The 16,269-nt window shown below is 40.5% G+C and overlaps 1 protein-coding gene across 10 annotated transcripts in view; it reads left to right on the forward strand.

The window, feature by feature from the left end:
• SUGCT (succinyl-CoA:glutarate-CoA transferase) overlaps positions 1-16,269 on the forward strand; it is a 965,969-nt gene that overhangs the window by 709,123 nt on the left and 240,577 nt on the right. The window contains exon 14 of one of the 10 annotated variants that reach the window (XM_033930263.1): positions 4,598-4,685. The exons of the other annotated variants lie outside the window; for them this stretch is intronic. Coding sequence (XP_033786154.1) covers positions 4,598-4,646 — 49 coding nt within the window. The 3' untranslated portion in view covers positions 4,647-4,685. Of the gene's footprint in view, positions 1-4,597; positions 4,686-16,269 lie in introns of those variants that run through there. 10 annotated transcript variants of the gene reach the window in all.

The raw sequence follows: 16,269 nt of genomic DNA on the forward strand, positions 1-16,269 counted from the left end.
GATGGCAATATCAGATAAGCAGAATGAGATTTGGTACTTATGGTGAAATTGCTGATGTGGAGAGATGGGTCTAAGAGACATCAATCAGCTTAATAATGATACTGAAAGCCATGGGATAAGATCAGAGTTCCAATGGGACAAGCTTAGAGAGGCTCTAAGACAAAGCTATGAGGTGCATTGATTGTTAGTAAGAAGACACCAGAGAAGGAGAAAAGTACAATAGTAGAGAAGAAAACCAAGATAGAACAGAGTTCTGAAGTCCAGTTGAAAGAATGTAAATGAGTAGGTAGTGTTCAGTAACAAAAGTAACAAATAGATCAAAAAGAATAAGGATCAAGTGAAGACCTGTGCATTTTGCCACTGGAGACTTTGAAAAGGGCAAAGATGGAGGGCAAAAGTCAGGTTGGAGTGGATTGACAATGGTTTGAGATGAAAGAAAAAGACAGTAGGTGAGCAGCATGTTTGAGTTGTTTGGATGTGAAAGGAAAGCGGGAGATGGGAAAATAGTTATCAGTGCTGGTAGTATCCAGTGAAGGTTTCTTGTGGCGTGGTGTAATCATAACATGTGGCAGCAGGAATAATTGAAGTAGAAAGTGATAGATTGAGGCCATGACATGTTGACAGAATGACAGCAAAAAGAGAGAGAGCGAGCAGAATAGATGAGTGGGAATGGAATCAAGAGAAACAGATGGTGAATTTGGCAGAGAGTAGATGTGCAGCTTTCTCCTCAATAATTTGTGTAAATGGTAGCAGGAATCAACGCAGGGAAAGTAGAAACAGAGGTGACGTGGTAGAGAACTCAAAATTTACCTTCTGAACCTTATCATGTAAGTAGTCAACCATAGACAGAAAGTTAAGGTGGGGTGTAGATAAGGGGGAGAGAAACTCCATGGCTCCAGATTTTCTCCAAGGAGAAGGCATGATGACAAGAGCAGCAAAAATGGAATTTCTCCACTCCATTTTCACTGGGGGAAGGGAAAAGAGGAGTAAGTGTAGGTAATGCAGATATTAGAAGATAAGAGAGGTGAAATAATTTTCAGGTTACCAACCTTGCAACACATACCTAGGGTAAACTACATTTGTGATTTGGGGTCTTTGATCTTTTCAAATCTGCTGACACAACTGTCAAATACCCTTCATCACATATTAACTAGTGCCCTGAATTATTTCAAACATGTCATGTAAACACCCCATGGATTATATTTGTTATATCTGTGGTGGAATAGCCTAACGGTTAATGCAGTGAACTATGGCCTAGATTCACTAACCTTCCCGATCCTGCCTGTTCCGTGAACGATCCGTGGCAGGCCGACTGATTCACAATGCGCCCTCATGCAAATGGGGATGATCAAAGGCATCCCCTCCCCCCACCGACCACATGGATCACTGGAGAGCGATCCTGACGCATGCACAGACCATCTTCTTTGCCTGTAGATGGTCTGCACATGCTCTCCATGCAAGGAAGAGGTACTACAGAGCTGGAAACTTGTACCTTTTTTTTTTTTCGTGAGCCCATTTTTTTTTCGCAAGCCTGTGGTTTTAACCCGCAGGTTTAAAGCGAGGCTGAACTGCGGTATGTTCTGGAACTTAACAGAACACACCGTAGTGCAGCCCCACTTTAAACCCACGGGTTAAAACCACAGAGTTGGGGCGGCAAGAGCAGGAGAGTCGGGGCAGAGAACAGGGTTTATTCATTAGAGTCATTTTGAGATTGGATGCTAACACTGTTTTCCCCTCTACAAAGCTAATAAAAGAAAAATCCTTCCTGTTCCTGCTTTTTCAAGGCTCCCAAGAGAAGAGGAAGTCTTTCCTAAATTATACAGATATTTGCATGGCAGAGAGTGGGGCGGGAAGAACAGGAGAGTTGGGGCAGAGAGCAGGGTTTTTGCACAAGCGACTGGTCCTCAGCAGTCGCTTGTTTTTGGATCGTCCAACCCAGTCGGTGATCCTGATTTTTTTTTTTTTGTGAATTGCTGCCTTCCAACATTTGCATGCCATTCCCCCTCATTTGCATGCGTGGATCAGATCGGGCGCGGATCGGGAATAAAGTTAGTGGATCGGGTCGGTGTCCCAAAGTGGTCAGGACACGATCGGTGTCCTTAGTGAATCTAGCCCTAAGATCCTGGAGAATTGGGCTCAGTTCCCACTGCAGTTCCTTGTGACCCGGGCAAGTCACTTAACCCTCCATTGCCCCAGGTACAAAAAAAATACAAACTTAGAATGTAAGCCTGCAGAGAAAGTACCTGCAAATAATGTGTACAGTGCTGCATATGGCTAGTAACACTATAGAACTGATTATAGTAGTAAAAATAATGTCTTACAGTGCATTCCGCAAATCGATCAAAACCGCCCTATTCGAAAAATTCACTGACTAAAATCGTCCCCTCCCGCACTAGGACTCCCCTCCCTTTAAACGCCTTTCTTTCTTTCTCAAGATGCCCCTCATGTATTCAGATATTCGCTATCCATAGTACTCCAATTCAAATGGAAGTTCTAAAGAAATACTCAGTTACTCATTACCCATTGAACCCCAATCTGTAACTTTCCCCTCTTCACTATTGTATTATATTTAGACTCATTGTACGATACTGTATTAGACTTATGTATGGTGTTGTCTTTAGACTTATTGTATTGTATTATATTTACACTCGTTGTATTATATTGTACTGTGTTGTATACACTCATTGTATTGTATTGTATTGTATTGTTTTGTCTTGTATTGTATGTTGACTTATTGTATTGTATTGTGACCTTGTTATTCGCTGAATGTCCAGCCTTCTTACAGTGTGAACCGCCTAGAAGTCACCTGACTATGGCGGTATAGAAAAAAATAAAGTAAAATAAAGTTATTAATGTGGGGCTCTTAGAAACCATTTGTTACCTTCTAAAATATCAGTAGTTCTTGCTGTTTACAACTGGCCTTTACTAGGTTACAGCATTAGGAGCCATCATTCACATCTACTTGATACCCTATCCGATCTAGCCCAAACCTTGAAGTGACAGCCCTTAGCCAGGGCCCACTGATTGAGCGCATCCTGCATTTTGCCATTAGAAGGCCCAGTTGTGCAGTAGTTGAAACTAACTCACTCACTCTCTCTCAGGGTTAATTGCCATTGTTTCTGCAGAACCCCCAGCCAGCCTGAGGAGCAGAAGTTGAGTTTGGATATTGCACACAATTTGCAGCACTGGACATCTTGGCAGCCCTGGCTCTCACTTTTTAACACTGCCAGGCCTTTGCTGCAGTGTGAGTAGGTTTCCCATTATTATATGTTAACATATTCCTTGGAGCACTTGTGAGGCAGCATTTCATAACAAGTCCAAAGGTTCTAAATGAATCTGTCCACCTGAAAAAATAAAACAACTGTTTGAAATTTTCTGGCAGTGCACAACCAGTCATCCAGGCCTCAAGCAGCCATCTTATTTCCCCTCAGGAATACAAAAAAATTCTTGTAAAAGAATTTATGTGGATAATCTCATTCAATGCTGTGCTTTCTCGGCAATATGCATCTGTGCCTTAAACCCTGCTCATGTTTGCCAACCAGGACTCATTCTCTTTGTCCCTGGGATTGTTTCAAATGTGTTTTCAATTGGTCATGCATAAAAATCCCATCTGATTGGTTATTAATAGCATAAACATTTATGCAAAGGGAGGGCAATGTTGGAAGCCCTTTTTGCAGGTTGAAATGGATTTTTATCTGCGGAAATAAGGGCTTTAAATACTGCCCAACCTGTCTGTGGATAAAAATATTCATGGTGTTGAGCAAATCACATGGTTTTATTTTCAAACTCTGGAGTCATTCGTAGGAGTGTAGAGAGGCGAAGGGAATAGCACATGTAAGTATGATTATGTCTTGTTTCCAATCAAATAATTACCTGCACAGATAGCAGAAGCACAATCTCTACAGATAATTTTTCATTAGATAATAATCAAACTCCATATGTATAAGAATCTGCGGGCTTTGAGCCTTCAGAGATTTTTTGGTTATGGTCCAACTTAAATCATTTACCGCCACCACCCCCCTTTTACGAAGCCGTGTTAAGCTTTTTTTAAATTGCTGGCCAATGTAATATTACCTCCGATGTTCATAGGAATTCTATGACCGTCGGAGCTAATATTGCCACAGCCAGCAATAAAAAAGCCTAATGCGGCTTCATAAAAAGGGGGGGGGGAGGGTAAAAATTAGGGGGAAGATGTCAAGCTGCATTTGGATACTAACTTCAAGTTTAAAGTTTATTTAAAATTTAATTGATTGCCTAATCATATATTCAAGGCGATGCACAATTCTAAAACCAATTTATGACAGTATACAGGGAAACAAAAATTCATATAGCAAATACATGACTTACAGGACAGACAGAACCAGTAGGGGAAGTGGGCTAGAAATACAATAATTGGAGGCAAATGAAACAATAAAGGAAAATTACAAAAGGAGGGTTTAAAAAAAAAAAAAAAAAAAAAATATATATATATATATATATATAAATATTTGAATCTACGACAGGGTTTTACAATGTCTAGCAGTCGAAAGCATCTTTAAAAAGAAAGCATTTCAACTGACTCTTACATCTATCAATATTTCTTTCTTCCCTTAAATAGATTGGCAAAGAATTCCACAATTGGGGGGCCACGACAACTTACAGCTTAATTCAATCAAGATTATCTGACAGAATCTTCTACTTTTTAAACCATATCGTATTTGTTTCAAGGTGCTCCACTATCTTTTTTTTTTTTTTATTAGCAATTCTCACTTTTCTGTTTTATCATCCGTATTTCCTCCATCTGTAATCCCCAAAGCATCCAGTTAATTTGGCCCTAGAAATAATAGGCAAGCTAAGAAATTACACCTGGTGCAATACAGATTTTAAATGGTTAGGTTTTAGGATTTACCGTAGTTCACAACTTAGTAATAGTTCAAGGCAAGTTGCATTCAGTTACAGTAACTAATTCCCTGCCCCCAGAAAGATGACAGTTTATGGGCTTCTTTCACAGCTTCATGCTGGTGATTCCCATGTGGAAAAAGTGGAATTCAGTTCCTGTGAGCTTCATTGCATTTGCTGCACTGGAATCACTAGCACGACTTTGTGAAAGGAGCCCCAAATTTGTACCTGAGGCAATGGTGCCCAAGATCATAAGAAGCAATAGTAGGATTCGAATCCTGGCTTCCTTGGTTTGAGTAGTTTAAAGTGCCTTCTTTTTAAAGAAGCCTTTAACTGAAAATATAATGTCCAATCAAGATGTAATACTTTACGATTTCAGCCATCTTCAAATTAAGATTTTTAATAGCTCTCTTATTCGACCCCATCTCTGCCAGCAATCCTCTTCTTCCTACCCTCCTTATGTACTTCCCTTTTATGTACTTTTTCTTTAAAATTGTATTTCCTCCCCTCTTTTCTACTGTTTCCCGTGGCTTTAAAAAGCAAATACCCAAGTAGGTCTGGTTACGAATTATGTATATGTGATTTCTCTAAAATCATATTTTTACCTTTTGTACAACGCTTTGTAATTTGGTAAAGCGTTCAATCGAATAATATGAATAAACTTGATAAACTTCTCAGTCTGCTTCTCTAACCATTAGCTTATAATTTCACTTCTTTGTGAGCACGTGCTAAAGAGTGCATGGAAAAAATATACACAATATATCATGTGCCTACTAAAGCCTCATTTTTCATCTGCCATCTCTTCATTTACATGTGTGCATATGGTCATGGTTTTTGCTTTTTCTTCCTGTTCCATTGGGCTTAGAGCTTAGTCAGACTCAGACCTGGGATCTAGCAGGATTAACCTTCATTCAAAACTGCCTGGATGTTATTTCTACTATTTCATATCTCCTCTCTGCTTATTGTGTTTTAGCCATTACAGTGACAGCCTTTGAAGGGTTATATAACAAGTCAAAGGGAGATATACATCTAAGTCAACCTTTTGTGTCCTGGAATCTTAGTAAGCTATTACCCCGATCCTCAGCGGCACCACTTGGAACTCAAACCACTCTCATTGTTCCAAGCTTTACGTGTCAGATCGTCACTGGATCGTTTTACGTTATAACCTTATTCTTTGAAGGGTTACGTTATAACCTTAGCCTTTGAAGGGTTGGCATGCACTAGAGCAGTGGTCTCAAACTCGCGGCCCGCCAGGTACTATTTTGAGGCCCTCGGTATGTTACCATTGTTCTGGAGCATTGCCTGCCTCACTGCTGTAACCTCACACAAGTGCTTTCCTGCATCTGTACGGTTCATAGTCTTAAGCGCACGAGACAAACAAGCGCCGACAAACAAGCACCGATAATTCAGCGCAAGACTTCAGCGCGCCGCAGGAAAACCTTCTTTTAAAGGGCTCCGGGGGGTGTAGGTAGGGAACCCCCCACTTTACTTAATAGGGATCGCGCTGGCATTGGGGGGGGGGGTTTAGGGGGTTGTAACTCCACATTATACTGAAAACTTAACTTTTTTCCTATTTTCCCCTACACTCCCCCAATACGGCAGCGCGAGGCAGCGTGATCTCTATTAAGTAGAGTGGGGGATTCCCCCCACATCCCCCCCCCATCGGAGCCCTTTAAAAGAAGGTTTTCCTGTGGCATGCTGAAGTCTTGCGCTGAATTGTCGGTGCTCATTTGTCTCGTCACCGTAAAACTCTATAGTTTATAAATCTTTCCTTAATTGCTTCTGATAATTTCAGCTTTACACAGCTGAAAGCAGTGCAACATGCAGAAAGTGAAAAACTATAATGAATTTTACCTCGTGCAAAGTTGTCATTTCTTTAATAAGACATTAACTATTTTTTCTGCGGCCCTCCAAGTACCTACAAATCCAAAATGCGGCCCTGCAAAGGGTTTGAGTTTGAGACCACTGCACTAGAGCTATTTCAAGAACTTTGGAAGCATGGACCCTATATTCAACAACTTGGTGTTGCCTTTACATAATGAATAAGACTCCATCCACCAGGGTCTATGATTGCTGCTTTTTGCACCACCCCCCTAGCCCTAGACACTCAGCAGAGCACCTGATCTAGGAATCAAACATAGAAGCCCTCCAAGTAAAACTCCAGTGAGCCAGCAAACTAACCCAAATGCTTATCTTAGAGCAGAGGTTCTCAACTAGAGAATGGCACAGGTACAGATTTTTTCCCAGTCTCCGTGAGTTTTGTTGCTGTCCCTGCACCATTCCTATAAGCCTTGCCTTAACTGTATAAGCTAGTGCAGATGAGGACAGAACTTCAGGAATGGGGCAGGGACATGATGGGAAAATGAGGTCTGTGGGGACAGGGAAAAATTTGTCCCCATGTCATTCTCTATTCTCAACCTAGTCTTCAGGGCACACTGAGCCAATTAGGTTTTCAGGTTACCTATAATGAATATGGAAGAGAGATTTGCATACAGTGGAAGCAGAGCATGTACATTTCTTTCATGCATATTCTTTGTGGATATCCCGAAAACTTGATTGGCTGGATTGTGTCCCAAGGACTGGGCTGAGAACTCTTGTTTCTACAGTATATGTGACCAGGTCAGCATCTAAACTCAGCCCTTCCTGCATAACATATTATTTTTACTCCTTTTAAAGAGGCTTATTGCATGGTAAACTTTATTGAATATAGGCCTCTTAGAGATGTTTGAAAAGTTGACTTTTGAGAAAGTTTTCTCTTTCTCTGTGAAAATCTGCTGCAGTTGGTTGAGAGACTGGCAGACAGCGTTAATACCACTACTTGCCTTCTAGCATGAAACATTTCAGTGTAAACAGAATCCTGGACTGATGCATGGTTTTCAACAAAACCAGCCACCACATGTTTGGTAGACACGAATATCCTTGGCATTCTGCACATGTACTTGTTCATCAGCTGGTGGCAAATGCTAATGAAGGGCAGAATCAAATTAAACTTTTAACAGAAGTGTAAGACAAGCAAAATTTGTTTTATCACATTGCAACATAGCAAGCAGTACCAGCAAACCTGTTACTTCTGTTCCATTATGACTAAACAAATGTTCTTTTCTGTTGCAAATAACAGTAAGTTGATGATTAAAAATGTTGCATGAGGATGAGAAGTGAGCAAGTTTAATGTCGACCTATGCCTCTTTGGACAAATTCTATTAAGTCATTATTCAGTTATCCAAGCTTTTCTTCGCTTTTTTTTCTTTTGTTACAAGCCAGATTGAAATAATAACTATAGCTGTGATGCAGTAGCAACCAGGCAAGGTGCCAAGAGCTCAATTCACTCAAATTCTTTTTGTCTACTGGGGTAGAATATCAGAAAACGAGCAGCCACCATTTAAATAAAATATATTCTATTTATGTTCTTTAGTCATATGAATGCCTACAAAGATTTACTTCTATATACATACCTTTCATTCCCCTGTTTAAACCGGTGTTTCTTAACTTCTTCAAGCCAAGTACCCCCTAAGTCTAACAAATATCAACCGAGTACCCCACCCAAGTTCCGCCCCAGACCCACCCAAGCTCCGCCGCTGACCCCACCCCCATAATAATAGTACTAATTGTAATGCAATTTCTTCTATTCATTTTTCATATACACACAATATAATAAATAATAAATTTATTCTTGTATACCGCCCTAACACAAAGTTCTAGGCGGTTAACAACAAAAAAGAACTGTACAATCAGTGAAAAATACATCAGGTAAAAAATAAAAGAAATGATAAGAAAAAAGAAGATTACATAATTATTTGACAAACTTATCAAACAAGTGTGTTTTTAAAAATTTTCTAAAAACATTATAAGAATCTCTTTGACAAATAAGCGGGCTTAACCAAGAATTCACTTTGCCTAGCTGAAAGGCAAATGTCCTGTTCAAAAATTTCTTGTAATGACAGTTCTTGACTGAAGGATACATAAACATTAACTTATTACGAGTATTTTTTAATGAAGTGTATAAATGAAATTGAAAGATTAGATATCCCAGAGCCAAACCAAAAAGAGATTTAATACAAAGACAACTAAATTTTAAAAGAATACGTGCCTCAAAGGGCAACCAATGTAATTACTGATAAAATGGGCTGATGTGGTCGTATTTCTTTAAGCTAAAAATTAAATGCACTGCTGTATTTTGTACTAGTCAAATACGCTATAAGTTTTTCTTAAATGATGCAAGATAGACAATGTTACAATAGTCAAGGACAGACAGACAGAATTAAAGACTGTACCAAAATTCTAAAAGAAACCGAATCAAAATATCTTTTGATGGTTCTAAGTTTCCAGAGGATCATAAAACATCGTTTTATCTTAAGGTTACCATTATTAATACATAATGGTAACCATAAAATTTTAAAAAACACAAAGCACAGTGACTCCACCCCCAGAATGCTTCTCACTTTGCAGGATTTAAGATGGCTGGTTAGTACCAATATTTATCCCAGGACAAGCAGGCAGCAGATTCCACCCCATGCAAACCGGCTTTAGAGCCAATTTCAGCACAGAGACACTACTAGGCTCCCTTGTTGACACAGCTAGAAAACACCTTAGCACAGGCAAAAAAAATGCTGCTCATACAACTGGATCTGACCGCAGCATTTGACCTGGTAGACCATAATATCTTACTGCAAATTTTGGACACAATAGGTATCACTGATAAGGTATACTCATGGTTTGAAAGATTCCTCAAATCCAGAACCTACAGAATAAAGTCGGACAAAGAAAAATCAGAACCTTGATCCAACCCCTGCGGCATACCCCAAGGATCCCCACTATCTCCTACTCTCTTCAATCTCTATACTGCCTCCCTTGACGCCTGCCTGGACAAACTAGGCCTAACCTCATATAGCTATGCAGACGACATCACCATTCTCATACCTTTTGATCAACCCAAGCCCTCTATGTCAGATACACTACATCAAACACTAGAAACAGTAGTAACATGGATGAAAGATCATAAACTGAAGCTGAACCCAGACAAAACAAAATTCATCCTCCTTGAAAATAAAGTCTCAACCATAACCAATATAGAAATTAACTAAATCAATTACCCCATTCAACCCACCCTAAAACTACTATGAATGATGATAGATAGATGCTGCACCATGCAACCACAAATCAATAAAACAATACAGAAATCATTTGCAGTTATGAGAAACTCAAAAATTCTTCGATAGAACACAGTTCTGGCTCTTAGTACAATCCCTAGTCCTAGGTCTTTTAGACTATTGCAACATTCTCTACCCCCCTGCCCAGCAACAATGATAAAACAACTACAAACAATCCAAAACACAGCACTGAGACTTATCTAATCATTGAGGAAACACGACCGCATCATAGAGGCATACCTCAACTCAAGCTGGCTTCCGATTCTGGCAAGAATACTATTCAAATTCTACTGTCCACTATTTAAAACCATAATCGGCGACAGCCCAACCTACCTGAACAATCGCCTCATCCAAACTACATCAGCTAGATATAGGAAAACCCACACTCCATTCACACACCCTCTAATCAAAGAAGTCAAACGGAAAAAACTATATGATGGTCTCCTAGCCACACAAGCAGCAAAACTCGAAAACCAAATCTCCAAACTACTAATTATGACCCCAGACTACAAAACATTCAGAGAAGATATAAAGACTTTATTTTTCAAGAAATTCCTGCAAACGACTTAATACTGCTAGCTCCTTCCTACTTTCCAATACCTTCCCGATTCCCCAAAGCAACCTCATCTAGAAATTACCAGATATCTTCTTTTTGTAATACGTTTTTTGTAATTCTTTTGTAATCTGCCTTGAACTACAAGGCATTGGCGGAATAGAAATCTCTAATGTAATGTAATAGTCTCACTCATGGGTGACATTGTTTCCTTGGACTTTTTCACCAAAGACTAGTTGATCTCGCTGCGGTGCCAATCTCGGCGATACCGCATATATCGACACCAGCAGTACTGCCTGCCTCCGGTGTCGCATCATGCTGTTCTGAGTAAGTGGGCTACAAAGCCTTGTCTTACTATATTGAGACTCAGGTCAACCTGACATTGAGTCAAGTCATGCCGACCTCGAAATAGTCCTGTACACGCCTGATCCTAATCTTGAGGAATATCTCGACATCGGCCTTATCCTCATGGGACTGGAACACAATACCATTGGTACCGGCCATTAAGCCAATGGTACTGGTGCTCGTAGAAGTCCCGTATGCATCCAGTCCCGATCTGTGGATTGACATCACCCTCATTCTTATTGGACTGGTACACAACACTGAGGGTACCAGTGTAAGACCCAATGCTATCAGTGTCTTTTTTTCTTATGTTCAAACAATTGGGACTTAACTTCAAGTTCAACTCATAGTTGACTTTGATGAAGTTTTGTAAGTGCCCGGTCCTGATCTATGACTCGACATCGACCTCACCCTTTGGGACTGGAGCACAACACCGAAGGTACCGGTGTCAGACTCAGTGGTACAAGTGTTTTTTTTCCTTTAAGTTCAAAATAACTGGAACTCGACTTCAAGTTCATCTTAGTTGACTTCGATGAAGTTTCAGAAGCGGCTGGTCCCGATCTGGGCCTTCTCCTTATGGGACCGGAACGCCACACCAATGGTACCGGAGAAGAAGCTAGAGGTATCGGTGCTCTCCCTTAAGCGAAACATTGACAAATTGCTATGGGAGGAACTGGGTGTGTTTTTTTTCATATGTTACAACTGATACGATATCTGTGCCACTCCAACTTTCTTGGTGCCCGTCCAGTCTGACTCCATTACGGCACCGACCACAATCTTGAGTCTTCGACACCGATTCTCCAACACTGGCCTCATTTTATCCAAAATCTTGACTTGCTTGGAGACTGAGCAGGAACCATTCCTTCCTGCATGATGATGCTACTTTTTCAGCTTCAGCTTTAGCTTCAGCATCTCACAGCATTGTCTTCCGCTGCCTGACTCTGTTGCTTCAGTCTTAAATTCAGTACCAAACTTTTTAGAGCTTGGGATTCTGATCACCATAGGGAAATATTAAAAGTTTTTATTTTTTCCCTCCTTGAGAGAGACTTTCTATATGGCTCTAGAGTCTCTGGTTTTTTCCCTTTTCAGGGGCTTCTATGCAGCTTAAGTCTTCCACAGAGTGAATGAATCTCTAGTGATACAAGATACCTTGAAGAAATCTTCAGGCACTAGTGTCTTTGCATCTGTACCTGCTCCTTCTCAATCTAGGTGGTAAATGCAGTATTCAACTCAGTGCTTCCAGCTGTTTAGCAAAAGTCTTTTCGACGTGTTCCTCCGGGGCATATCCTCAAACCTAAGACTTTCTTTTTGGTGTTGCTATGGAAGGAGAGCCGACATTCCTACTGTACATCAAATTAATTTTGTCCACATTGTCGTCTTCTGCTCCTTGACTTTGCCTTCTCAGTAAATTCAAGAAGAACCATTGATTTTCTCGGGGTGGCAGAAACTAACAACGGTAGAGAGTCTATCTGTTAATCTTCCCGTCACTCCAGCTACTCCTTTATTTTGCTGCAATACAGGATCAACTAGGTGTTTTTGTTCACTGTTCTACTAATATTAGATGGTGTCTGCTTGAGAGCATCCACACTATCTCAGAGTCTCCTATATCCCTTTGTACTTCATGCTGGAGGTTTGGGAGTGGCTGTAGGGGAGGAGGAGGCTGCTTAATCCTTTTTAGGATATTTTTTCCCTTTTTTGCCAAATTGAGAGGTATTTGTCTTTTTTTCATTTCTGCGTTTTTGGCAATGACACTCTGATTTTTTTTGGTCGAAGGATTTTCTTTTCCTGTATGACTACTAGTCTTCCGTTTCGGCCGTGTCCCTAACGAAGTTTTCAGTTTTTGGCCTCTTCGCTACTGAGAGCATTTCTTCTTCTGAACTTGCTCTCCTTTGCCTCTGTCTACACATGTGTCAAATTTGAACATTTTCTGCAAGACACTTGAGGTTTTTTGAGGCCACATGTCTTCCATGTGAAATGGAACACTATGAGCAAGACTCCCTCTTTCTTCTTCTTAGTGGACATTTGCTCTTTAGCAACAGCGTATTTTTATACCATCCACTGTTTAGCAATTGCTTCAATGCTGTATGATCTCTTCTGTACTCTTAAGGGGTCTTTTTCTTTGTACTTTCTTCTTTTTCAAGGGGTGATGTTGATGAACAGTATGCCTGGGAATCGCAACTAGCTGTCCTTCTAAAACAGGGACTTTACTCCTTCAGGGAGCACATTTTTTCATATTACCTTACTGTGCTCTTAATATTTTTTCACACTGAATATAGTAGAGGGTGTGTGTTGTTGTAACTTAAAGGGTAAAGAAGTCAAAGTAATACTGTATAACTAGATAAGACTTCTCAGTATACAAATAAGCAAAATATATAAAACTAGCTTATGAATGAAGCAGTGAAGTAAAGTTACGCTATTTATATGATTACAAGGAGTTTTGCCCGTATCACACTACTCTTATTTCCTTGGCATTTTGAGCAGTTTACATAACCCTTTGGGTCCCTTGAGAAAGAATTTCAAAACATGGTCCATGTCGGGACCTGCTGACACAGTTGAAAGCTAAGTGGGAACTTCCTTCTCTTTTTTGCCATTGAAAAGTAGTTGAGCACTTAAATAGTATGTTCATTCCAAGCTCTTTTTCAAAATAAGTCATAACGCTCTTGATCAAATTTCACAATTCTGAGTGTATGTGAACACCTTACTTACTTTATAAGCTAGTTATATATATTTTGCTAATTTGTATTCTGAGAAGTCTTATCTAGTTATACTTAATATTTTTTCCACATTTCTTGAGTCCTCCTTTGCTAAATCAACTACCCTTGTACTCCGTAAACACATGGAGCTACAGGGTCTCTCCAGTTATGTCACGACGCTCAAAAAATCTGGCTTTGGGCAATTGCTTGCCTCATTATCTTGATGATTGTCTGTTTATCTAGGGGAGCAGAATTCCCTCAGACATACTCAGCATGATTTTTCAACTTAATCAATGGACTCCTAGCCCTGCAGTTCTCCATTCTAATGTGGCCAGTGGGGGGTGCTCCACAGGTGGACTGGTTGGCGACTTGCACCAATTATGAACAGCCCACTTTTATTTCAGCCTATACTCATTGCGCTGTCTGGGAAACAGGCATCTCTTCTGGATTGGACGAGCATGTTTTTTTTTCTATGCATTTCCGTCCTCTCATTTCATGTTAACGTCTTTGTTCAGACTACAACAGCAGTTAGCCACCCTGCTTCTCATCACTACTGGATGGCTCAGATAGCATTGCTTCTCCCTTCTACTTCACTTCGTACAAGGGAGCAAATACCTCTGCCATTTTTTCTCTACTCTGCTTACTCGGTAGCAGGGATTTTTTTCTATATTCCAACCTGTACTCATTCCACTGCGCAGCTTGGTTTCTTTGGGGCTGAACTCTTATGTATTACATTTCTCTCAGCCTGTCCACAAGATTATCAATGTCTCCAGGAAACCAGCCATGCTCTAATGTTATCATAAACAAAAGTGGGCTTGTTTTTCTTCCTGGTGTCTTCTTTCTCCTCACCATCCCACTTCCTTGTCAGTTGGAATGGTGTGGATTTTCTACTTCCTCTATTAGAGTATGTCTCGCTGCTATTCTAACTTTTCTCCTGCTCGTACGGAGAAAGCTTCTTACAGCTTCCCCCTTGGTCTCGAGGTTCTTGAACTGAAATTTCTAGGCGACACCACCTCTCAATCCTCCACTTTGCTGGGGTTCTTTCCAGGTTAATGAAGTCTTCATTTGAACCAATGGCCACAGCTCATCTCCAGTTTTTTCACTTGGAAAATTGTTTTTTTTTCTTATCTTACTCACTTCTGCAGGAGGGTCAGTGAGTTTCAATCCTTGGTGGCAGTTTCATCCTTCCCAGTGATTCTAGGCACACAATCACAGTTTCTACCGAAACTGGTGACAACCTTCCCTCTCAATCAATTGATTGATCTTCCAGTTTTTTTCCTAAGCCTCATTCTCATGTCAGAAGAATGGCTCTTTTCATTCTGGACTATAAGTGTGCTTTGGCTTTTTATATTACCAGGACAAACACTTATAGGTCTTCCCCCCAACTCTTCATCTCTTTTGATTCTAACCAGTTGGGGCATTTTGTTTTCAAAAGAACGGTTTCTACTTTTTGGCTACTTGTATTTTGTTCTGCTTTGCTTCACCTGGCCTATACCTGGTGACTCAGGTCACGAGCTATGAAGTCTGAACTATGGCAGCTTCTGTAATATTCCTTAGCTCTACTCCTTTTCTGGAATTCTATACAGCTGCTTCCTGGTCCTCAGTTCACACATTCATTAGGAGTTTTTCTCCAGACGGGATGGGCACTTCGGCCAGTTTGTATGATAATATCTATTTTCTTGAAGGCCAACTCTCCCACCATCCCATTCTGGTTAGCTTGGAGGTCACCCATGTGTGAGAATATGCTGCCTGCTTGTCCTGGGATAAAGCGCAGTTACTTACCGTAACAGGTGTTATCCAGGGACAGCAGGCAGATATTCTCACAATCCACCCACCTTCCCTGGTTGGCTTCTTAGCTGGATTATCTTAACTGAGGAGACGCGTGCCCTGTGTCAGGCGGGAAGGCACTCGCGCATATGCGGTGCGAGCTATCGCAAACTTTCTAAGGTCTTAAAGTGGTGAGGTACTTTTGAAGTGGTCTGTACCGGGGCTTCATCTGTGACATCACCCATGTGTGAGAATATCTGCCTGCTGTCCCTGGATAACACCTGTTACGGTAAGTAACTGTTCTTCAGTGGCATTGCCTGGTTAAGTGCTGCTGAATATCAGCTGCCAGCCCACTAATCATGATTTAAAGCCTCTGCTTTTGTGGTTTGATCTCAGCATTGACATGTCAAGAATGCTCATTGGTTCTATATCATTAAACCAGTGGTTTCATGTGTTTTATAATACCTTTAGGTCCTTTTTTTTTACTTTGGAAGGTATAGCAATATAGAGGATAGGACCCTGATGCAGGCAGCAATGCTAAAACATGGCCCATGTCAAGTCACATCTCCCATTGCACATTAACATTGTTTTTTGAATAAATGTATTGGGCATTAAGAACTGGTTCCCTTGGACTTTTATTTGTACCTCACTTGTCTGTTTGCTGTGTGTTAAAGCCTATCCTGACCACTTAAATCACTTTGAATGTCATGCCCATGTATGATAAAAAAAAAAAAAAGATTAACAAAATATTATGACTACTTGGCCACAGATGTAGAGATTATGATGCCATATGAGATAGACATGCTTCCTTTTTGCCTCTCCTTGTGATGAATTACTATGTATAATGTAGGTCTTTGCTTTCAGATCATTTTGTCTGAAAAGGAATGGA

The sequence above is a fragment of the Geotrypetes seraphini genome, chromosome 2 (genome assembly GCF_902459505.1).
Source record: "Geotrypetes seraphini chromosome 2, aGeoSer1.1, whole genome shotgun sequence".
NCBI lineage: Eukaryota > Metazoa > Chordata > Amphibia > Gymnophiona > Dermophiidae > Geotrypetes > Geotrypetes seraphini.